The sequence below is a fragment of the Staurois parvus genome, unplaced genomic scaffold (assembly GCF_062004578.1).
Source record: "Staurois parvus isolate SC_StPar_1 unplaced genomic scaffold, SC_StPar_1.0 ptg000361l, whole genome shotgun sequence".
NCBI lineage: Eukaryota > Metazoa > Chordata > Amphibia > Anura > Ranidae > Staurois > Staurois parvus.
The window spans coordinates 2,344,573-2,364,139 of record NW_028318157.1 but is presented as its reverse complement, the minus strand read 5'-3'; the positions used below and the strand labels follow the sequence as shown (position 1 = coordinate 2,364,139).

General features: G+C 38.5%; 1 protein-coding gene across 1 annotated transcript in view; it reads right to left on the bottom strand.

Moving 5' to 3' along the window:
• IL1RAPL2 (interleukin 1 receptor accessory protein like 2) overlaps positions 1-19,567 on the bottom strand; it is a 1,007,763-nt gene that overhangs the window by 474,471 nt on the left and 513,725 nt on the right. Inside the window, exon 4 of the mRNA XM_089684924.1 lies at positions 18,005-18,191. Coding sequence (XP_089541050.1) covers positions 18,005-18,191 — 187 coding nt within the window. The remainder of the gene's footprint in view (positions 1-18,004; positions 18,192-19,567) is intronic.

Here is a 19,567-nt window from a genome sequence, read left to right as displayed (position 1 = left end):
CGTGTCCCTACTGCGCTAATGTGTCTAGACCTAAAGCTGCATTTTGTTGAGGCAAGTCTTACGTCATACACATAGCAGAGGGTGTTAGCTCAAGAAAATAACTTCTAGTGAACAACAGCACCTGGAGACTATTATTAAATTTTCTATTCATTCATAATTCAGTGCTGCTAGAACTAAAATATGCAATTTCAGGAGAATTTAGCGCTCTGAACACTAATTTAGAGGTACTGTACTGGCCAGATCTACAAAAGGGACACACTTGGGTGAAAGTTTATAAAAACAAAAACACAACAAAAGAGAGGGTGCACCAACCTAGTGCATTGCCATAACTCAATTTTTATTAGTTTTGTAAGTAAAAAACAAGTGGGTACTATGAGAACTAGCATCAAGCATAGAGTTTTTAGAGCACACAGCCACTCGCTTTCTTCTTTTTCAGGGCCATTTTAGCCCAATTTTATTTAAAAAAAAGTTCCAGAAATTTCCCTCACAAGGGTTTTCAGCATTTCACTCTTCAAAATAAAAACAGATATTTAGCCTCCTGGCTTGTGCACACACCTATGCCACTCTGGCCTTCCAATTCAGGCTCACAGCCGTCTCCTTCCTAAATGGCTTTTTGTGCACACAGCTAGCAGCCACTTGTTGCTCTGGCTCCCACCTCTCCTAGGTGAAGGTCTCCTGACTCCTGGGCAACGATCTGTCTTTCGGGGTTGAGCCCAGAACCTTAGTCAGGTTATTTAAATCCCTACACACACCTGTACAATTAGTGTGCTAAGGGTTCATAAAACATGGACGCATGATTGGAGATTTCATCCCTTCCAGATCACTTTGAAATCTCCAGGCTACAGATCCCAAAACGGACTTTACAAAAAAATGAGGAAACTGAAAAGCCAGTTCCCTCTGCATTAAGTAAACCCTCTGGAGCCCCTCAACCTGTATGGTTGAGAATCCTGGGGTATAACCTTGATTCTCACTGTGAGAGTGCCCAGAACTGCTACAGTACTCACAAGCATGTGTTATGCACAATCATATCTAAAGATACAGATGAGACAGCTTCCAAATCCACCATACTTGACTGATGGCATGGGAAGACCTCTAAACATCCATAAATGGCTAATGTGTTTCAACTGTCAGGCCCTTTTCTTCAGAGCCAAAAAGTTGTATTTTGAGTTATGCATGTTGTTGTATTTGTTCAATAAGTCAAAAAAATAAAGCTTGCTGATCCTACCAGAAATTTTGTGTGCTCTCTGACTGTGCAACATTCTTATCAGTTAGCATTGTTCCAAGTTCACTCTATAGACTATAACACATCCTCACTATGCTACGAAGAAAATAAGATGGGGGCATTCTGTAGTCTCATGGGACTGTTTCTCCATGAAGTATTATGTGTGAGAGTGTTGTCACCCTAGGGCAGGTAGTATGTTACTGGCAAACTCATCAGGTGAAAATAAAGGGAAGAAGAAAACTAATTTAGCCACTAAATTTAAGGACTGGTAAACTTTAACACTGGGTTAAAGTGGAACCTCACCCAAAAGGAAAAGTTCTGCTCTTCCTTCTCCTCCTCACCTCTTTTTTTGCATTTGGCATATTATTTTTTTGTGGGGTAGGGGGTTGGTGAATGGGAACCTGGTTTTGACAGGTACCCTCTCCCACTCTGGCGCAGATGGCCAAAAGTTCTCCTCCCCTACCCTCAATGACCACATCCTTCTGTGACACATCACAGGTCCCAGAAGGCTGTGGGAGCATTCAGAAAGCTTGCACATGCGCATTGAGCCACCAGCTGTGAAGCCGCAAGAAGTCACAGCTGGCTGCCCACAGTTAATATGCCGGCATCAGGGACCGAAGACCAGTGAAGAAACCACCCAGTAAGGACAGCGCTGAATCCTGGGACAGGTATCAGTTTATTAGAAGATTAACCACTTGCCTACCGGGCACTTATACCCCCTTCTTTACCAGGCCAATTTTCAGCTTTCAGCGCTGTCGCACTCTGAATGACAATTGCGCGGTCATGCAAGATTGTACCCATATGAAATTTTTATCATTTTTTTTCTCACAAATAGAGCTTTCTTTTGGTGGTATTTAATCGCCACTGGGCACTTTACTTTTTGCGCTATAAACAAAAAAAGAGCAAGCAAAAAATTAGAAAAAAAGTTTGTTTCTATTATAAAATTTTTCAAACAGGTAATTTTTTTCCTTCACTGATGTGCGTTGATGAGGCAGCACTGATCAGCACTAAAAGGTGGCACTGATGGGCACTGATAGGCAGCACTGATGGGTGGCACTGATAGGCAGCACTGAGGTGGCACGGATAGGCGGCACTGATAGACAGCACTAATGAGGTGTCATGGATAGGCTGCACTGATAGGTGGCACTGACTGGCATCACTGCTGGGCACTGACTGGCGGCACTGCTAGACATTGACTAGTGCAACTTTTGGGCACTGACTGGCACAACCACTGGGCACTGACTGGTGGCACTGACTATCAGCACTGATGGGCACAGATGGGTGGCACTGGTGGGCACAGGTGGGTGGGCACAGGTGAGTGGCACTGGTGGGCACAGGTGAGTGGCACTGGTGGGCACAGGTAGGTGGCACTGGTGGGCACAGGTAGGTGGCACTGCTAGGCACAGGTGGGCAGAGCTGGTGGGTGGCACTGCTGGGCACTGATCATCAGGGCACTGATCATCAGAGCGCGTTCTGGGAGGACGTCATATGACGCCCTCCGAGAACTGGCCGGCCACAGTGTAGCTGTCATTCGGCTATCTGTGGTTGGCAAGTGGTTAAAGTCAGCAGCTATAGTTTTTGTAGCTGCTGACTTTTAACCTATTGCTTCCCAAGCCTATCCTTACACCTCTTACATAAATGTAAGAAAATTTCATTTTTTTTTTTAGAAAATTACTTAGAACCCCCAAACATTATATATTTTTTTAAGCGGAGACCCTAGAGAATAAAATGGTGGGTGTCAGAATTTTTATGTCACACGCTATTTGCACAGTGGTTTTCCAAATAAAATTTTTTTGGGAAAAAATACACTTTAATGGATTTTGATGCACAAAAACAAAATATAATCCCCAATTTTTTGTAAAATATATAAGATGGTGTTACGCAGAGTAAATAAATACCTAACATGTCATGCTTTAAATTTTGCACACTCATGGAATGGCAACAAATTATACATAATATTGTACCTACAAATCTCCATAAGTGACACTTTAAAAGCCTTTACAGGTTACTACTTTAGAGTTACATAGTAAGTCTGGTGCTAGAATTATTGATCTTGCTATAACCTTTGTGGCGATACCTCAGAGGTGTGGTGCTAACACCATTAACATATGCATGCGTGAGCTACGTATTCATTCTCCTTTGCACACAAGCACAGGGGGACCAGGGCACTCTAATTTTTTTATTAGATTTGTTTTTACATTTACACGGTTTCTTAAATTGTTTACTCAACTTGATTGCTATTACAAGGGGTGAACAACATCCCTTATGTTAGCATGAGTAGATACGCTTTACAGAGAGATATGGGGTTTATTAGACCTCAGATCTCTCCTCTTACCTTCAAAGAAAGCATCAGATCAGTTTGATCTGATGCTTTCAAGGTCAATTTGATATGATGTTTACATTAGACAGAAACTGGAAACAATAAAATACTTGTCATTTCTGGTTTCGTAGACCATAGAGATGATTGGGGATATACCAACCCTCGATCAGCTGGCTTCAGGCCCAGGCTTCCTGGTGGACAGAAGAATGGTGGCCATGCCACTGCCACTCAAGAACATACAGGGACATCCTTGGTTTCGCAAGTGGCTCATTTTTCCACAGGTAACTTAACTTAGACAACTGAAAAAATGCTGAAAGTATTCTAAGAAGTATGTATAAAAGAGAGCAATGTGCAGTGCTTCTCTTTGTGATTTAGTCAGTATATTATTGTGGCTAATTTTGAAAATTATATTTACAAAAAAAAAAAGACAAGCCCTTGGTCTAAATAAAACAAAAAACTAAAGTCAATGTCATGTGAAAATTATGTAACTGCAGTGAGTGCCAAAAAAATCCACACAAATTTTGAATCATAAAAAAATTAATGTGAAACAATAGCTGCACTCAAAATATACCACTACAAATACTCAATATGTGATGTCCAGTTACAGATGCGCTATTGATAAAAAATACTAATTGTGAGTCACTTATACTTTAGATGTGTTCCTACCAATAATATTAAGTCTAAATGCATGAAACACCAATTTAAAAGTCTTTTGATGACAAAATCCAGATTATGATGAACAGCTGTGTCCACAATGATCCTCCACGTGTAGTTAAATAGAGACTCTCATGCCCACCACCACAAAAAACACACCTTTACTCTTGCTCTTTACCGAATAGTTAGACCGCACATTATAGGTGGTCTAACAGAGCATGATGATGAACATATCTTGCTCGTAACATCCTAGAAGGAAAAGAGGTGTCACAGACTTCGGTATCTCTCCTCCTCTCTTCCTCCCTTATTATGATCCGTTATGTGCGCGGTCAAAGAGGAGAATACTCCAGATAGTGTGATAATTTATAAATTATTTATTAAAATACATTTTTTAATTTTTGATCAATTTTTTCGATGTAATTCATTTCTATAATCAAGGTGTCTTAATATATATGAATTTATATACTCTTATAACTAAATAGTTTTATCCTGGATTTGATCATACCAAAACTAATTCAAAATTAATATATATATATCTATTTCCCTAATCAAAGTTCTAGTTATAATTATTATTTTAGCATGTTTCTATAACCATATATTTTTATCCTAAATTTGATCTTATTAAAATTGATTCAAAAGTGACATATATATATATATATATATATATATATATATATACACACACATTTTTCTTAGCATGATTGTAGTTACAATCATCATTCCAGATATTACTACACCTTTTAATTATGTTTTTATATAATAAGATATGTCATATCTCCCGTCTGAACGAACGTTTAGCCTGCCCTTTGAAGGAGTATTGATTAATGTCTGGCAGCAGACTTTTGGCCTCCGACAAAATGGCACTGCCGCACTGAGCATGTGCTGTTTTGTCTATATAAACATCGTATCCACGTCATGGTGCTTACCGGCTCACCCTCTGACGATGTGCGTGGCACATAACGCGTAAGGAGGAGCCTGCTCGCGCCGTTGACGTCACGCCGTCGGAGCATCGTGGAGCTCCGGCAGCCATTTCCTTCTAGGGACGGTTAGTGTTTTGTTGCTATCTGCCGTTCCTATTGTTATTCATTGGATGCATCCTTTGTCCTTTCAAATAAAATTCGCTTTATTCAAACGTTATCACACTATGGGCACCTTTTTGCTTTGACCCTGCATGGGGAGTACTTTTTTCCAGAAGCTGTGTTTCTCCGATTCCATCCAGAGTGGGAGGTTTCTATTTACTGCAAAAGCAGCACCCATACATCCCTTAAGGGGAACTGTGTGTCGGAGCCTTAATTACTGTGACCCTGGACCTGTCTGATCTAAAGAGGGATACTCTTCCAAGGGCTGAACCAGATGTACACTTCCATTGACACCACGGAATAACAATCATACACTGCACTGTATCAAGTGCGGTTCCGGTGAGTGGGCATTTCTTACATTCCGTATTGAGGAACATTCACTGATCGGGAATAATTGAGGACTATTGATTTAAGCGCTATTTCTTTGATATTATTTATTGAGGTTTTACTGGTTGCCTTGAGTGTACAGCTGCTGAACTGATTAGTGCTCACTTTTTTACTCTGTTTACCTAAATTAAAAAACCACTTACAAACTTCACAGACAAATGAGCATGTAAGTCATAATCTCCACTGGTGCCGGTTCCAGACAGGTGTGGGTGATGCCAGCACAATCTCTCCCCAGCCCGAAGCTGTGTTGACGCCTGTATGGAGTCGTCAGGAGTAGCAGGAGAGAAACCGAAATCTGGGACACCTCTTTTCCATCTAGGATGTTACAAGCAAGATATGTTCAGCTTCATTCTCTGTTAGACCACCTATAATGTGGGGTCTAACTATTTGGTAGGGTATTTGTGGAGGTGGACACGAGAGTCTCTATTTCACAACACACGTGGAGGATCATTGTGGACACAGCTGTTCATCATGATCGGGATTTCGTCATCAAAAGACTTAATTGTTTGGGGTTTCATGCATTTTGACTTAATAATATTATTGGTAGGAGCACATTTAAAGTATTAATGACTCTATTAGTATTTTTTATCAATAGCACAACAATAACTGGATATCACGTAATGTCCATGTAAATCAATCTGCATGTTAAAACATAGTCAATGGTTCTGACAGTGAGTTGTAGCATAACATAAAAGGTGAGACTGAAGAAGGCCTACTGAGGCAAAAATTGTAGCTATACCACATAAGTAAAAGTCTCTGCAAGTATACTGAAATGGGAAAGAAAGTGGCTAAGCAGTGGCACATCATCTAACTCACATATGTCTTGCTATTGCATGCCAAACCGAGGACAGTACTTTTGCTGTAAGCTCTACTTTTAGAAAAATATAGCTGATTTGAAATAAAATGCACCCCAGAATAGGACACTCTTTTACCATGTCGGCCTGAAGTAAGAAAGGGGAAAATAAGTAATATAATTGAACAGTTTAAAAATGTAAAGGGTTCAAATAAGATTCTGGAGAGATGTATTTTCCAAGGTAAGTAGAAAAGCTAGACTCAATGGCAAAAATATAGCTTTTAATTCTGCGAATGGGTAACCAGACATGTAATGCACAACTGTGCCTTTCATCTCCAGCAACCAGCATATTATGAAAAGTTCTCTTTATGCAGAACTGATATTTCCGGAGCATGAACATTTATACGAGAATCAATTCATATGGTTTACAAAAGTTATGGCTTTCCACACCCTTCACAAGCCAATTCATTAACCTAAAATATAACTCAAGGCAAAACTTTTTTTTTGGCTTTTTTTTGGATTTGGATAGTGTAGTAAAAGGGTTAGAGCTACTGGTTTCTATTGCTGTCTGCTTTCCAATTAGATTCACTCTCTAAGGCTACTTTCACACTGATCTGCCGCAAAAACACAGCAAAAACGCATAGGCATTTTTACCACGCTTTTGCAGCACTTTCTGAACATTTTTAAAGGACACGTGACTTAAAAACTGCTCCAAAAATGCTTCTCATAGGTGTTTTTCAGGCACTTTTCAGGCATTTCTCATTGATTTCAATGGAAAGAAGCATTTCTGGGGTGTTTTTTTAAACTGACCAAACATGTTCCAAAGATGCTTCAAGCAGGAGTTTTTACACTGCAGCGCAAGCGCAATGCCTCAATGTGAAAACATACATAGATATACATTCACATGCATAGAGAAGCATTTTTCTTGTGCTTTTCAGGCACTTTTTTAATGCAAAAACACTTCATAAACTCCTCAGTGTGAAAGTAGCCTAATTCAGTTGATCACCATAGACACCAGGAATTACCCCTTGTTCACATATGTGCGGGCCGCGTTTTGCACGGGCACGAGAGCCCATTCAGACGCAGGGAAGAAGTCCCTGCACTTCTTCTGAAAACGCAGCCTGCACAGGAACCTCGGTTGTGTTTTCCTGTGCAGGCAGGGTGCCATTAGAAGTAATGGCACCCGCCCACGGGTCCGCATTCCTCTGTGCGGGTGGTGCGGCTGCACGGATTTTCATGCGGATCCGCAGCCGAACCACCCGCACAGAACCTAGCCTTAAAGTAGGGGTAGTATGAATTTTAGGATATTGAAGGAATAGAGGAGAAATTTTATTAACCCTTGTTTCCATGACAGCAGTCTAAGAGGGGGTTACTGTCGTCCCAAAAAAGACTACGAGCAGGAAGAATTATTTTATTGCAAAAGAGAAATTGCATGTCTCTTCTGGAATGAAGAGTCTGTCTGCTCTCAGTTTTTAAAAGCAGTTCTGCTTTAAAATGTTACTAAAGGAAATTTGTATAAATTAAAATAATATATATGTTATACTCGCCTGTTCTGTGTAACAGTTCTGCACAGAGTACTCTTCTTCTGGAGTCACTGGCTGGCAATCTTGGCTCCTCTTCTTCTTGATATGCCCCCCATAGCAAGCCACTTGCTATGGGGGCAAGCAGTGCATGCTCGCTCCCGAACTATGTGTGTCTATGGAGTCACAACCCCCACTTCCTGCTCATAGCATTTTATTGACAGCAGCAGGAGCCAATGGAAGTGGAAGAGGAAGCGAGGGGAGAGTGGAGATGCAGCTGTGCACAGAGCTGAATCAATTGAGGACTCAGGTAAGTATTTAAGGAGGTGGGGGAAGACCAAAATCTGTAAAATATTTTTACCTTAACCACTTCCCATCTGGCCCATGTATATAAATGGCTGGACAAGAGCGGGTGGCTGTTTATAAACGTCCTCCCCGCTTCCCTGCTTGTGCACGTTCCCTGGGAGTGCGCAGCACCACGTTCCAGTGCCTGCTGTGTCCCGAGGACACAGCGGAACACCGATCGCTATACGGGACCTCTGTGTGAGGTCCCGATCCTGTGATCACTGACTGGCCAATCCATGATCACATAAATAGTAGTAAGCAAGATGTCACTTCTGACATCATTGCTTACTGCGTGTGAAATCTGTGAAAGATCACAGAGGTCACATGGTACAAGGCTATTCACAACAGCCTTGTACCATGTGAAAAGCTGTGACCAATCACAGCTCGCACAGCATTTCTCAATGGCTGCAAGAATGCAGCCAGATAGAAGGAGAAATTATTGCTTTTATAGCCTTTATGGGTGTAAAAGCAATCAGGGTAAAAAAAAAACAAAAAAACTTCATCACACCCCACAAGTAGTACAGTGTCACTATGGTGACACTGTACCGCTAGGATGACAGTATGTTAAAAAAAATATAAAAAAACAAATATAAAAAAAATAAAAATAAAAAAAAAGTTGTAAGAATTATAATTTTTGGTTGTAAACTAATTTGGAGTCTTTTTTTTACTAAAAAGATAACTGAATAAATTTTGGCCAAGACGTATGAAGATTAATTATTTGCAAAATTTAAAAAAAAACCACTTTTTTAAAAAATGTTTGGACTTTTTCATTTATACACCAAAAAAATATACAAATCCCAGTGGTGAAAAAATACCACCAAAATAAAGTTTTATCTATCTCAAAAAAAATGCTAAAAAATTCATATGGGTACAGTGTTGCATGACTGCGCAATTGTCATTCAAAGTGTGATAGCACTGAAAGCTGAAAATTGGTATGGACAGGAAGGGGATAAAGAGTCCAGACTTGAAGTGGTTAAAGCAGGGAGTGCTTTACAGTAAAAAACATTTTGGCTTTAGAACCACTTTAACATTTCCATACTCTATCCAAAATGGAAAAAAGTTTGTGCTGTGGATATACACTAAATAAACATTAAACATGTACAGACTTTCCTGTTTTTCCTAGCTATGTTAAAAGATTACACTAGTAGTGGTAGCAAATGTATTATATGCATTACATTATGTGCTGTACCTTGCAACGATACGATTAGTGTGACTTTGTTACTTTATGTCCCTGTATAAGATGCATATTGTGCTAAGCAAAGACAATATCTTACCCAACAGTGACACTAGAAAACTTCAGAAAAGTGTTTCGATATCCCAGGAAAGTGGAGAGCACACTACATCAGCATAAATAAAAGTTGCAGGAGTAGCAGGAGGTATAATTGGATTGAGACCTACAATTCTAAGATGGCGCATTATGCTCTAGCTGACACTCTGCCAGATTCATGCACTCTTTACGAAAGGACTAAAGAACCATTCATTACCCATTGTGTGTTCTATGAATGGCAAGACCTGAAAACAGAGCTCCCAGGTGATTCCTAATTTTTTTTTACTCACACTTCCACGGCTGAGTCACGCACATGACAATATTGTCCCGAAGCTTAGTGTCACAGCCACTCATTTATAAATGTTATCACACATTCTATGCCATTACAAGACAGGAATTATATCCACTGGACACTGCACATAATGTGCCTGGATAGTTCCTGTTTAAAAAAGCTTTCACTAGAGAGACATCTTACAGTACGGAGCTGCCAGATTTCCTCATTTGTTGCCTTGGCGTCTATGGTGGTGCTTAATGCTAAATGCAAGAACGTCTCTGATAATTCCAACAGAGACGTTGAATTCTCTCTGCAGCTGTGTCTAACTGCGTTCTTTACGTGGACAATCAATAAAACAGCTGTGGCTGCATTTATAATTGAGTCTGTCCACCAGATTAATCCTGGTATTTCTGAGTTTGCAGTTACAACATGTACAGCTTTTAATTGCAAGTATCCCTGCAAGTTAAATGCTTAAGACTACTTCAGTCACAGTATTTGGTCTAATGTTCTGTACAGGCAAAAATGGAAACCCCCCCCTCTGCTAACAAAGTAAAAATAAGTTAACACCCACCTACCTCAATACATTTTTTGGAGAGATTCATAAAGAGATAAAACTCATGTTAGGTTTTCACTGCTATTTGTATCCCTGATGCCATCACAGCAAACAAAAATATAATAATATTTAAAGGCAATTAAGAAAACTGGGATGATGTCATTGTGTCTGGGAAGAGTTCACAGACCTCACACTTCTGAAGGTAAAGATGATTGTTATACAAGGTTTTCACAGATTCAAGTCTCTATCAACATTTTAGACATGATAGCAAGAGTAATTGCAAGAGTAACTTTATCCACTTGACCTATTGAAGGTTTTAGTCCCTTCATGAGCAGGCCATTTTTTGCTATTCAGCACTGTGCTACTTTAACTGGCAATTTCTTGGTCATGCAACACTGTATCCAAATTAAATTTATACCATTTTTTCACACAAATAGAGCTTTCTTTTGGTGGTATTTTATCACCACTGTTGTGTTTTACTTTTTAGTATATAAATGAAATAAGAAACCCTTGAAGAAAAAAAAAACAATATTGTCTACTTTCTGTTATAAAGTATATCCAATAAAATCACATTTCTTCATAAATTTAGGCCAAAATTTATTCTAATACTTGCTTTTGGTAAAAAAAAAACACCCCCATATTAGTTTGTGTAACAGTTATAGTATCTAAAAATCATAGTATATACTGGAATGTATGCAGCTTTTATGTAACTCTGACTTTCTGACTGCCTTTCATATTTCTTGAAATACCAGGACAGTACAATCACCTCCCAAATTACCCCTTTTTTGAAAGGTAGACACCCCAGGGTATTTGCTGAGAAGGTTGGGTCCATGGAAGATTTTATTTTTTTCCAAAATTTAAAAAGAAAAGAAAAGAAAAATACACCCTAAAACACATTCTGCGGTTTCTCCTGAGTATGGGGATACCACATTGCGAGAGACTTTTTGGCAGACTAGTCACATACAGAGGCCCTAAATCCAATTAGCACCTTCAGGCTTTCACGGGGCGTTAAATATGCATTCGATTATCTGACTACCTATTTTAGGAGATCATAAAATGTCAGGACAGTATAAACACCCCCAAATTACCCATTTTTTGGAAAGTAGACACCCGAAGGTATTTGCTGAGAGGCATATTGAGTCTTATTTTTTTTTGCCGCAAGTTTTTGGAAAATGAAAAAATTGTTTTTTTACACAAAGCTTTCACTTTACTGAGATTTTTCTCACAAACCTCATCGGTAATGCCACATATACTCATGATGTGTGTGAGAAATAACTCAGTAAAGTGACAACTTTGTGTAAATTTTTTTTTCTCATTTTCAAAAAACATGTGGCAAAAAATAAGGTCTACCAAAGATTGGAGCCTCTAGCTCCCAAGGCCCACCAGGCCAAAAGAAGGAGCTAGAGGCTCTGAGCGCATAGCCTGACTGTCCCATGTCTGCGCTCTTCCTTCCCACTGACCGCCCGCCTCTTCCTGTGATGCCACATCCTGCCGGTGTGTTCCAGGCTGGTTACTAGGCTCTTTCCTGCACAAACACTGCTGGATCGGTTCTACAACGCCATCACTCTGCAGGATTGACCACTACAGTGTCTCTTACCATCTCCATCAGCCCAGCTGCTATTGCACTAACCACCCTCCTGTCTCTTTTCTTCTGTCCCTAACACTGCGGTTTTGCTAACAATATATCAAAGGTGGCAGTGATCAGAAAAAATATACTGACACTGCACTTGATGAAAAATGGGGGTGAGGGGGTGGAGTTGGCTTAACGCAAGTGCTGGCAGTGATCAGGGATGATTCTGCTACCAATGCGTTTTTGGGGACACTATACTATTGGGGACATTAGTATAGTTCTGACCATGACCAGGATACTGATCCTGACAGATACTATATTAGTAATGGGAGTGATCACACATAGTGTGGTGAGCAATCAGGGACTGACACTAACTGACACTGGCTGGGAGGAGCAGTAACTGCCTCTGACACTATCTGACAACACTAATGACACCAATACAGTGATATTGCTGTACACTGTCACTGTACTAATGACCCTGGCTGGGTAACAGGGGTGGTCAGAAGGGCAATCAATGGGTTATCTGTGTGCCCAACAAGTGTATGTGTGCTGATTTTACTCACATACTAGCTGGCTTTTCTCCCTTATCTCAGCTCTGAACGCTAAGTCAGATCAGGGAGAAGAACAAGCCAGATCTGTGTTCTGTGTTTACTAACACACTAATCTCTGTGCTGTGACTGGCCATAGATATCAGCAGGTTCACAGCAAAAATCTTTGACTGTGAGCCTGCTGACAAATTCATGCTATGACCAACCACAGCATGAGCATCAGGGGCATGTGCGAACGCCTGTAAACCCGAACTTTCCCCTGTGATGTATGGGTACATTGTGGGGAAACAACAGAGCCGCTGACCAGCAGTAAAAGTACAACTGCTGGTTGGCAAGGGGTAAAGACTTCCTGTTAGAGGGTATCTATGTTTGTTATTCATGGTCCTGCTGTATGTAGGAATCTAGTCAGTGTCTCTTCCTCATTCTCTAGTTGGAATAGGGACTTTGGAATTTGCAGTGCGCATAGAGCATTGCACATGACTGCAACTAATGTGCACTGCTCGTTCCAAGCATAAGGAAACAAGGGGAAAAACAAAAGTTTTGTAGCTCACAGACAACATTACAAGGAGGCAGAAAAACAGTAAGAAACAATTTAATAAAAATTGATTACAGGTCCACTAAGTAGTGAAGGTGTATGGAATATTTTTGGGGCATAAGGATATTGTTTAGTGTCACTTTAAAGCATAACTAAAGGAAAAACTTTTTTTTAGTTTTGGATAGAGGGGAGATGGATTAGAACACCTATTAGGTAATTATTGTGGTTTTTGCCCCTGTTAGGGAGATTCACCCACTCTAATTGTTTATAATTATCATTAAAAGTGAAGGTAAAGAAAACTCCATTTATTTGGGATGTCCCCAGAAAAGTAATAAAGAGGAAATTTTCCAATGGGGTCAGTAGTTCTGAAGAAAAACGTTTTGACTAACGGAATTGGCTCCATACACTCGAGGATTAGAGAATATGCAGATTTTTATTTACAACTGATTTTGAAAGAGATGCCGTCATATTTAAAAGATAGTCTAGATGTGATAGACTTATTGGAAGGAATTGAGGTTTCACAGAATACTTTTTTTGTGACGATAGATGTGAATTCCCTTTATACAAGCATCAAGCACTATGATGGTATTGAGGCCATAAAATGGGGTCTAAAGAAATTTTCAGATTTACATAGAAAACAGAGGAAATTTATCATACAATTACTGGAATTTAGTATGAGTAAAAACTATTTTTGGTATAAAGGTGAATTTTATGAGCAAAGAAAAGGTGTAGCAATGGGCGCCAAATTTGCCCCGAGTTTGGCGAAATTTTTTTTGGCTAAGTGGGAAGATAAAGTTATTTTTGGAAGAGAATGGGAAGGTTTAAAAGTTTGGAGAAGATATATAGATGACATCCTGCTGATTTGGGAAGGAACGGAAAATAATTTGAAGATGTTTTTGGATTTTATTAAAGATAATTAGTACGGTCTTGGGTTTACGTGTAATATTAATATAGAGTCGGCCAATTTTTTTAGATTTAAATATTTTTAAATGTGATAAAATATGTTTTAAAACCTTTTTTAAGGAAACTGATAGGAATGGATTTATCCCTACAAATAGCTGCCATCACCCCCAATGGATTCGGGGAATTCCCATGGGACAATTTATGAGAATAATGAGAAATTGCTCGAGATTAGAGGATTATATTTCCCAATCTGAATTGATCAAACAGAGATTTATGATGAAGGGTTATAACCCAATAGAATTAGAGAAAACGAGATTTAAGTTAGTAAAAATTATATGGGGGAAATGAAAGTGAAGGTTAAAACTAAGATAAAGGAGGATAAAAAGAAAGCTGAATTTGCGTTTATTTCGAAATTTAACTGCCAATATAAGAAAGTCGAAAGTATTTTTAGAAGATATTGGCTGATTTTGAAAAAAGACCAAGTACTAAGTACGGGTTTACCATCCCAACCACCGTTTATCTATAGGAAAAGTGATCATTTGCGTGCCCTGTTAGTGAAGGGTGTCATCTCACCTCCCAAGAAAGCACAGATGTTTGATCTACAGGGGTTTTATCCATGTAAAAAATGTAAAATATGTAAAGTGACTGGAATGAAGGAGAAAAAAAATATCAAGTTTTAGATCTGTTAGTACTGGAGAAGAGTTCATCATAAAAAAATGTATTACATGTAACACTAAGTATGTTACCTATGTCATGGAATGTCCGTGCTAATTTCAATATGGTTCAATATGTGGGAAGAACAAAAAGAAATTTGAGTACTTGATTAAAAGAACATGTGGCTAATATAATAAAAGGTAAAAAAGACCATAGTGTTTCACGACACTTCAAAGAATACCATAACTCAGACCCAAGGGGAATCAAATTTTGTGGTATAGATATGGTAGACATCCACTGGAGGGGGAATAACAGAGTGAAAAGTATTTCGCAGAATGAGACTTATTGGATTTTTAGATTGAATACCTTGAAGCCTAATGGTTTGAATATAGAAATGGATTTGAACTGCTTTATTTCGGATTTCTAATATAATATATTTTAATATTTATTTATATATTTTTTAGGAGAGTATTCATAAAACCATTGGAATGGGATCTGTATTTGCTGAGTTAATATAAGTTTTTTAAAAAAAAATATAGTAATGGAATTAAATCAATTTATAAAATAGAATGAAATAGATTGGTTTTAAGTAATTATTTTTAATATTGGGAAAATTTTCTAATTAACAAGTTGGTTTTCCTTTATATAAAATTTGTTCATAAGTTATTCTGATTTAATTAAAAAAAAGGGGTAGTAATAAGAAAGGAATAAGAAAGTGGGGTTATATTAAAGGATATGTGTTTGAATATGGAGTAATATTTGGTATAGTTAGTAGAGGAAGTGTGAGGTTATATGATATAAAATATGTGTTTAACCTCCCTAGCGGTATGATTATTTCAGATTTTTGGTGCTGAAAGCGGTACCATTTTTTTGCATGGAAATATGTATTTTTTTTTTATTGTAGGCCTGTAATTTAGGAATAACTCACTGAAATCTGTCCAAACAAGAGTCTAGTAAACATTCCGGATATGATAAAACTTGAAACGCAAAATCTTAAATTATAATTTAATAAATAATCATAAAAAATAATAATATAATAATAAATTTAATTAAATAATATAATCAAACCAAAAACACAGAAATTTGAAATATAGCGCCAAGTTCGCAAATCACTGAATCGTTTTCAGTGTCTGATGACGAATTTCCCCACAAATCATCACTCAATTCTGCAAGTGGTTCTGATTTACTATCGCTGTTCTCTAGCTGGTCTAAAACCGCTTTTGAAATAAAGGGACGCTTTTTGGACGCCATGGACTTTTCTAAGTTCCCAGGCAGAAAGAACAGTCAAAATGCAGGCAGGGCACAGGACAAAGCAGTAGGGACAAAATGTATGTGAAATGTTTTGAAACAGCAATGTTTTACTATTTAATAATCATTTTAAAAAAAATGAAATTTTTTAAAAAATTTAAAATTTGCCGTCCCGACGTCACAGGGACCGGAACATGGAAGCCGGATGCCGGCATCGGCCGGAGGAGATGGCCGGGGACACTGCAGGGGACGCATCGCGGGAGCGAAGGACAAGGTAAGCGCTGCAAGGACTCCCTATGCAACTCTGCATGGTAAGCCCGAGTGTAGCTCGGGGGTTACTGCTTTTGGTACTGAAACTTTACCCCGAGCTACACTCGGGAATACCGCTAGGGAGGATAAAGAGGGAGCTATTTTTGGATTAGCCAGTAGAGGGAGCTTTAGGTGGATAACTAGGTCTGATATAGATATATGGTATATTTTATATGTTTTAGATATATTGGATGTATTAGGTTGGTTATTGAGATTTAGAGATGTGAATATTGGGGCATATATTTATTATTATTTTTATATGTGTTTTTAATAATTGTTTTTATATTTATTTTTATTAATTATTTTATCTATCACATATTGTGTATGTGAAGGAGATAAGTTGGGCGATATATGTATTAATGTAAGGAGTTTTAAGATTATATAATAGGATCGGGTAGGGATTTGTGGTTATAATATTGTGTGTTGATTGTATTGTAATGATTTGTGATGAGCATTAAGATGTGGATAAGTTTGGGCCGTTTTCCATCTTCTAAGGTGGCGGTTAGAAGCTCTTTCCATTTATGTAAGGCAGTATTTAAGGAACCGATGTGTAGACGTCTTTACCCCTTAAGAAAAAGTCAAGGAAGTGACGAAATGCGTCAGAACACATGACGCTGACGCATCGACGTCCACCGGAAGTGCGATCGTGGCCATTTTGGAAGTGGGAACATGTGTTTGTTCCCTTGCTTCACAAACACATAGTGGAATTGTCTCTGTCATGAGGGGCTGTTTTCTCCAATTTTGAATGTAAGTTGCTGAATAAATAAGTATTATATTTTATCCACCATATCTAATTGCAGATTTATTTATGAGGGAAATGGAGGAGAAATCTAAGGACTGAGTTGGATCCTGGAGAAAGATGTCATCTTAGCTTATGATATGCCCTTCTGATATACTTACAGGGTAATTATTCACTGCTACGCGAGTTTGAGTGTTATATTGTGATTTTGTGGGTCTAAGGTGATCACTGTTTTGTATATAGTGTAGCTATACACATTATTTGAGTGAGTCACTGATTTGTTGCAGTCGACACAATTGGAGTGATTTCACGTTTGGAGGATTTATATAATATATATATTTTATTTTAATTTTTTTTTTTTTTTGCACTAGTTATGTAATTTTTGCATGATTCACAGTGAGTGGCACATATTTATTTTATAAAGGGTATGACACTATCTTGAGTTTTGTTTTTTCGAGGTATATGATCATTGGAAACTTCAAGAATTGAGAGAGAGATTCATTTTGAGAGAAGAAAAAAAGACTTTATTATATGGAAATACATATGGTGATTTAGGACATTGGGGGCATTATTTGTATGGGTGTTTGATTTAGTATTTGTATAAGAAAAGGTGTTTATATATAGATTAACTTTCGAGGGTGGAAGTGAGTGACTTTTCTTTAAGAGTGGGATTTATATGGTTATTTTTGTGCTGATTGATAAGTATATGGATTAGAACACCTATTAGGTCTTTATTGTGGTTTTTGCCCGTTAGGGAGATTCACCCACTCTAATTGTCCTGTTTATAATTATTAAAAGTGAAGGTAAAGAAAACTCCATATTTTGGGCTGTCCCCAGAAAAGTAATAAAGAGGAAATTTTCCAATAGGGTCACTAGTTCTGAAGACCTGAAATCCCCAAGGAACTCTCCTAATTTGCGGGGATTATCTCAAACTTCCTGTTTTAGCTATGGGACAAGGAAATGTCCCCCCCATGCGAAGGGTTATAATCCTCCCTTACTCTATCCAAAATGTAAAAAAAAGTTTTGACTATAGTTCTACTTTAAGCATTCATAGGTAAATTATTGCTATATAATCTGTACTTACCTTATACCATGCAACATCTGTGCTTGCATTTGGTGTTTTGTAGTCATCGATATCAGGGCATGAGATCACTTTCGTTTTTGTGACTTCTGCCTTCTCCACATACCGTATTCTGCTGTTGTAACAAAGTCCCACCTCTTGTTCTGCCACAGTCAAGGACATAGACACCTTCATGCAGTATGTGGAATTTCTGCAAATGTAAAAAAAAAGATACAGTAGAAATAACAGCTGTCTCCAACATGCTTTACTACTCAGATTAGTCATTTTAGGGCCCTTTCACACTGATCAGTTTATGATCAGTCTTTCAGTTAAAAAAAAAAGCAGAAAATAATGTATCCTTTTAAATTGTATGGAGCTCTTCACACTGCTCAAGTGCATTTCAGTTGCGTTTTTGGCTGCTTTTACACTGCTCCATTGCAAAAATGCATATTTTTCAGCTTTGTTTTAACTGAAAAACTGAAAATCAGTAAGAGAGGGGCTAACATGCACCAAACACACACCAAAAATGCAGCAAGCAGGACTTTTAAAAAAACAACTGACTGGTGTGAAGAGTTCCATAGGATTTAAGGGGATGCATTATGCATTTTCGTAAGGGAGCAGTGTGGAAGCAACTGAAAACACAACTGAAACATAACTGATTGGTGTGAAGCGTTCCAAAAGAATTGAAACGATGCATTTTTCATGCGTGTAGAGGCAGACAGATGACATTACTACACGGACTGCCTTTGAAAATGGATGCCTTTGAGGAGTGGCCCAGAGAGGTGGTATATCAGTCTTATACAAATTGTTTACTACTTTCCCCACTAAGCTTTCCTGTAGGTTGGCCTGGGAGAGAGACTTGGAAATGGATATTACCGAGGAGGTCTGGAACACTATGGCAATTTCATTTAAATGTACTTATTGAGGCCAACTATAAGGTTATGTCCCAATGGTATTTGGTCCCAGCCAAGTTGTCTTAGATGCATTAGGGAGCCAACTCTGGGTGTTTTAGAGGTTGTGGTCAGGAGGGCTCCACGTTTCATACATGGTGGACCTGTCCCAAGGTTTGAAGGTTTTGGACAAGGGTGCATGCACTATTTTTCTGCTATGATTAACTATTCCAAAAAGGCACAGGTTGCACTTTTGAATTAACCTGTTCCCAATGTTTCCAAACATACCCAAACCTTGCTCTTTTACATGTCTTTGGCAGCCAAAATATCCATAGAAAATACCTGGAAATCCTGTTATAGCTGTCATGAAGCAGAAGCTCCCATAAATTATCAATGAAAATGAATACCAATTAAAAAATGGTAAGCCTGCTTCAGGACACACAATCCAGGTTCAAAAGGGGTTGGGATCCATTGCTTCGCTATTTACAGGTATCACCATCATGAACGGAGCCTGAGGTGCAGGAGGGGTGGGAATCTGGTTGGATTTCTGATTATTTTTCTCTTCCCTACATTGGATATCAATATCATGGATGATCTCTTTTATGACTCAAAACTTTAGTTCTGGAATGCAAGGTCTGCTGGAGATGCCCTATAACTTCTCTTGATGAAGGAGTGAGACCTTTTTTGCCTTACAGTT